The sequence below is a fragment of the Plectropomus leopardus genome, unplaced genomic scaffold (assembly GCF_008729295.1).
Source record: "Plectropomus leopardus isolate mb unplaced genomic scaffold, YSFRI_Pleo_2.0 unplaced_scaffold12948, whole genome shotgun sequence".
Lineage (NCBI taxonomy): Eukaryota > Metazoa > Chordata > Actinopteri > Perciformes > Serranidae > Plectropomus > Plectropomus leopardus.
Genome location: NW_024613779.1, coordinates 368 through 3302, shown reverse-complemented (window position 1 = coordinate 3302; position 2935 = coordinate 368). Strand labels below are relative to the sequence as shown.

At 40.5% G+C, this 2935-nt stretch overlaps 1 protein-coding gene across 1 annotated transcript; it reads left to right on the top strand.

Moving 5' to 3' along the window:
* Positions 1-1930: 1930 nt before the first annotated feature.
* Positions 1931-2668, top strand: LOC121963862 (glial fibrillary acidic protein-like; the record flags this gene model as incomplete). Its single annotated transcript, XM_042514103.1, has 4 exons — positions 1931-1999; positions 2092-2187; positions 2304-2465; positions 2543-2668. Coding segments are annotated over 4 exons (453 nt in total), but the record flags the coding sequence as incomplete, so codon positions are not given.
* Positions 2669-2935: the final 267 nt, after the last annotated feature.

Sequence of the window (2935 nt, the reverse complement as noted above, 5' to 3'; positions counted from 1 at the left end):
AAAGCAGCACCGCTCTGTTGTGTCTGTCGTTTGCTCGTGTTCTCTCAAAAGATTGCTCAGACCATGGGTGCAGTGTGACTGCCTTTTGCACACTATTTTGATTTGATTTATTTTCTAATGAAAAAAAAATTAAAATTTGGAAGTTTCCTTGGATATAAAAAGGCAGAACAGCTCAAATAAAAATATTTTTTTTGGAAAATAAAGATAAGACTCGCTGGAGGAAGAAATCTCACTGGAAACTTCCTGGCTAAATGAAAGATGACTAACTAACTAACTAACTAAATAAATAAATAGACACCTAAAATATGAAAAATATTGACAAATATCTTTTTATGTGTGCTTAAGTTCAAATTTAAATCAACCATTAGAAAGACACATAACAGGTGGAGGGGGGGAGTATCAAACTCCTTTATGCTCTCTCCCTTCTCTATTTGTGGGGTTTTACGCTCTTAATTTAAGTTCTATCTTCTGTAAACTGCAATAAACTACTTCTTCTATGGATCTTTTTTGGTTAAAAGTAGCACAAGAATTACATCCTGTGATATGTATTTGTCACTATTGAGATGACCACAAACAGCTTTTGGTCAACTGGGCTTTGTGTGAATGTTGCTGTTGTGCACTAGCTGCTCTGGGATTTTGTAAAATTCTAGGCCAAGAACATGAAATTCATTTAGATTTGAGGTCCGTTGAAAAAAATAAGACAGGTTTTTCTCTTAGCTGAGTTTTTTTTCTTCTTTTTTAATTACGAATGCATTTATATGCAGATGAGTTTGCCTCTGATTCGTTGGAATGCTGACCGCTGTGCTCTGCCCAAGCTTTACTCCTGGATCCCTCTTTACAAACTTGATCCTGACTGAACCCCTCGACGCCACTGAATGAGAGCGGAGGAATGAGGCAAACACAATGGCAGCCCTCCACAAAGGAAGCGGACAGCCAGGCAGATGTTCTCTTGTCCTCTGTTACTCCAAAACACTGATTCACTGCGTCGCTTATTCAGAATTTTTCTTTACTTAACGTCCACACGTGGCATGAATCTATAATTTAATTTAGTGCGAAAAAAACAATTTAATGTCTTGGAGAGTGGAAAAGTCGACTTCAGACTCCTCTCTCTCATTAACACGCAGCTGCTGGTGCGCTGAAAGAACGCAAAGTGAAGAGTGATGGCCGCGACTGAGAAGGTCAGAGGTCACTTTTGTGATTCGGCTGCTTTTCTCGAACCACTCCATTCAGCATACTCTGCATGAAGCTATACAGATGTTACCCCAAGTCTGGCCATTTGTGTTTTCATGCCTCAGATGGATTGCAGGGTGGTGTGTGTCTGCATGTGAGGCTGTTCATGCACACATGCTGCACATCCTTTGTGTGTGTGTGTGTGTGTGTGTGTGTGTGTGTGTGAACGCCATCCCGTGGGAAAGGCCTCTGGCTGTTAGATTGGAGTGAATGTGTAATGATGCATAAGCTGCCCTTTCAGCTGAGCCCCAGTCGTCTCCTGAAGCACAAGGAGCAACTCTTAAGCTCACAGTAAAAATCAGATCGAAATGCTTGAAATAGGTTTTCAGTCTCCCATAGTGTGACTCATATTACCAGGAAAGTCTCATTTGAATTGCAGAAAATTGCACGCTTGTTTGTCTCTCTTATTGATGCTGTCATATGGGGCAGAATCCGACTTGAGAGCACAACTGAACATTGTTGGGAATGATTTAGAGTTTTTTTTGTTGTTCCCAAAGTAACACATCTTATTAAATGTATATTATGATCTGGAACAAATGTATTTTATGAACATAAAAGTCTAGTTGTAGACATGGTAACTGTAGTGTTGTTAAAATGATATTTTCTTGAATGACAGCTGGGAAATAAGTTGTAGTTTTGCCCATGATCACCTGCTGTATGAGGCAATTTAATTTGACACTTTTGCTCCTTTTTTTGTGACTTACTCAGGCTGCAGGATGAGATTGGCCTCCGACAGGATGCAGAGAACAATTTGAATTCCTACAGACAGGTAATTCTGTCGATATTTCTCTGAATTTGTGATCGAAACTGACTGAGTGACTGTCCACCCTCATTCCTGCATATGTCTCATTCTTTGGACAGGATGTGGATGAGGCGGCTCTAAATCGTGTCCAGTTAGAGAGGAAGATTGATGCTCTGCAGGATGAGATTAACTTCCTGAAGAAAACTCACGAGGAGGTAAGAATTAAAGTGGAAGAAAAGATATGCTCAATCAACTTAAACTGTACTTTTAACCATATTTAACCACCTCATTAGTATTTCTTAACTTCCTCCTCTCCCCCTTCTCCTATTAGGAGCTGCGTGAGTTACAGGAGCAGATCATGGCCCAGCAGGTGCATGTTGATCTGGATGTATCCAAACCAGACCTGACTGCTGCTCTTAGGGACATCAGGGTCCAGTATGAAACCATGGCCAACTCAAACATGCAGGAGACGGAGGAGTGGTACCGATCCAAGGTCAGACGACGAAGATAACTCCTGAAGTGTGTAGTACTGAGCGGAGATACTTACAGGCTGTTTGCTTTTGTCTACAGTTTTCTGACCTGACAGATGCAGCCAACAGAAACACTGAAGCCCTGCGCCAGGCCAAACAGGAGGCAAATGAATACCGCCGTCAGATCCAAGTGTTGACCTGCGATCTTGAGGCTCTCCGTGGTACAGTAAGTCACTAAACCACAGAAAACATTGGGTGGTGTTATTCATCTCTGATAAGATGGACATGGATGGAAAACTGAGCAATTCTGTTCTTTTATTTTATTTTTATCATACACTACAATATTACAGTTAATCAGACAATGACACATTTTTGTTGTGTCTATATTAATATTGAAATCTTCAAAAATACAATATTTAATATCTGTTTGCAAATGGTTTTCAGTTAGTAACTGCATGAAGTCTACAAAGAAACCATCAGATCGTCTCTGGTG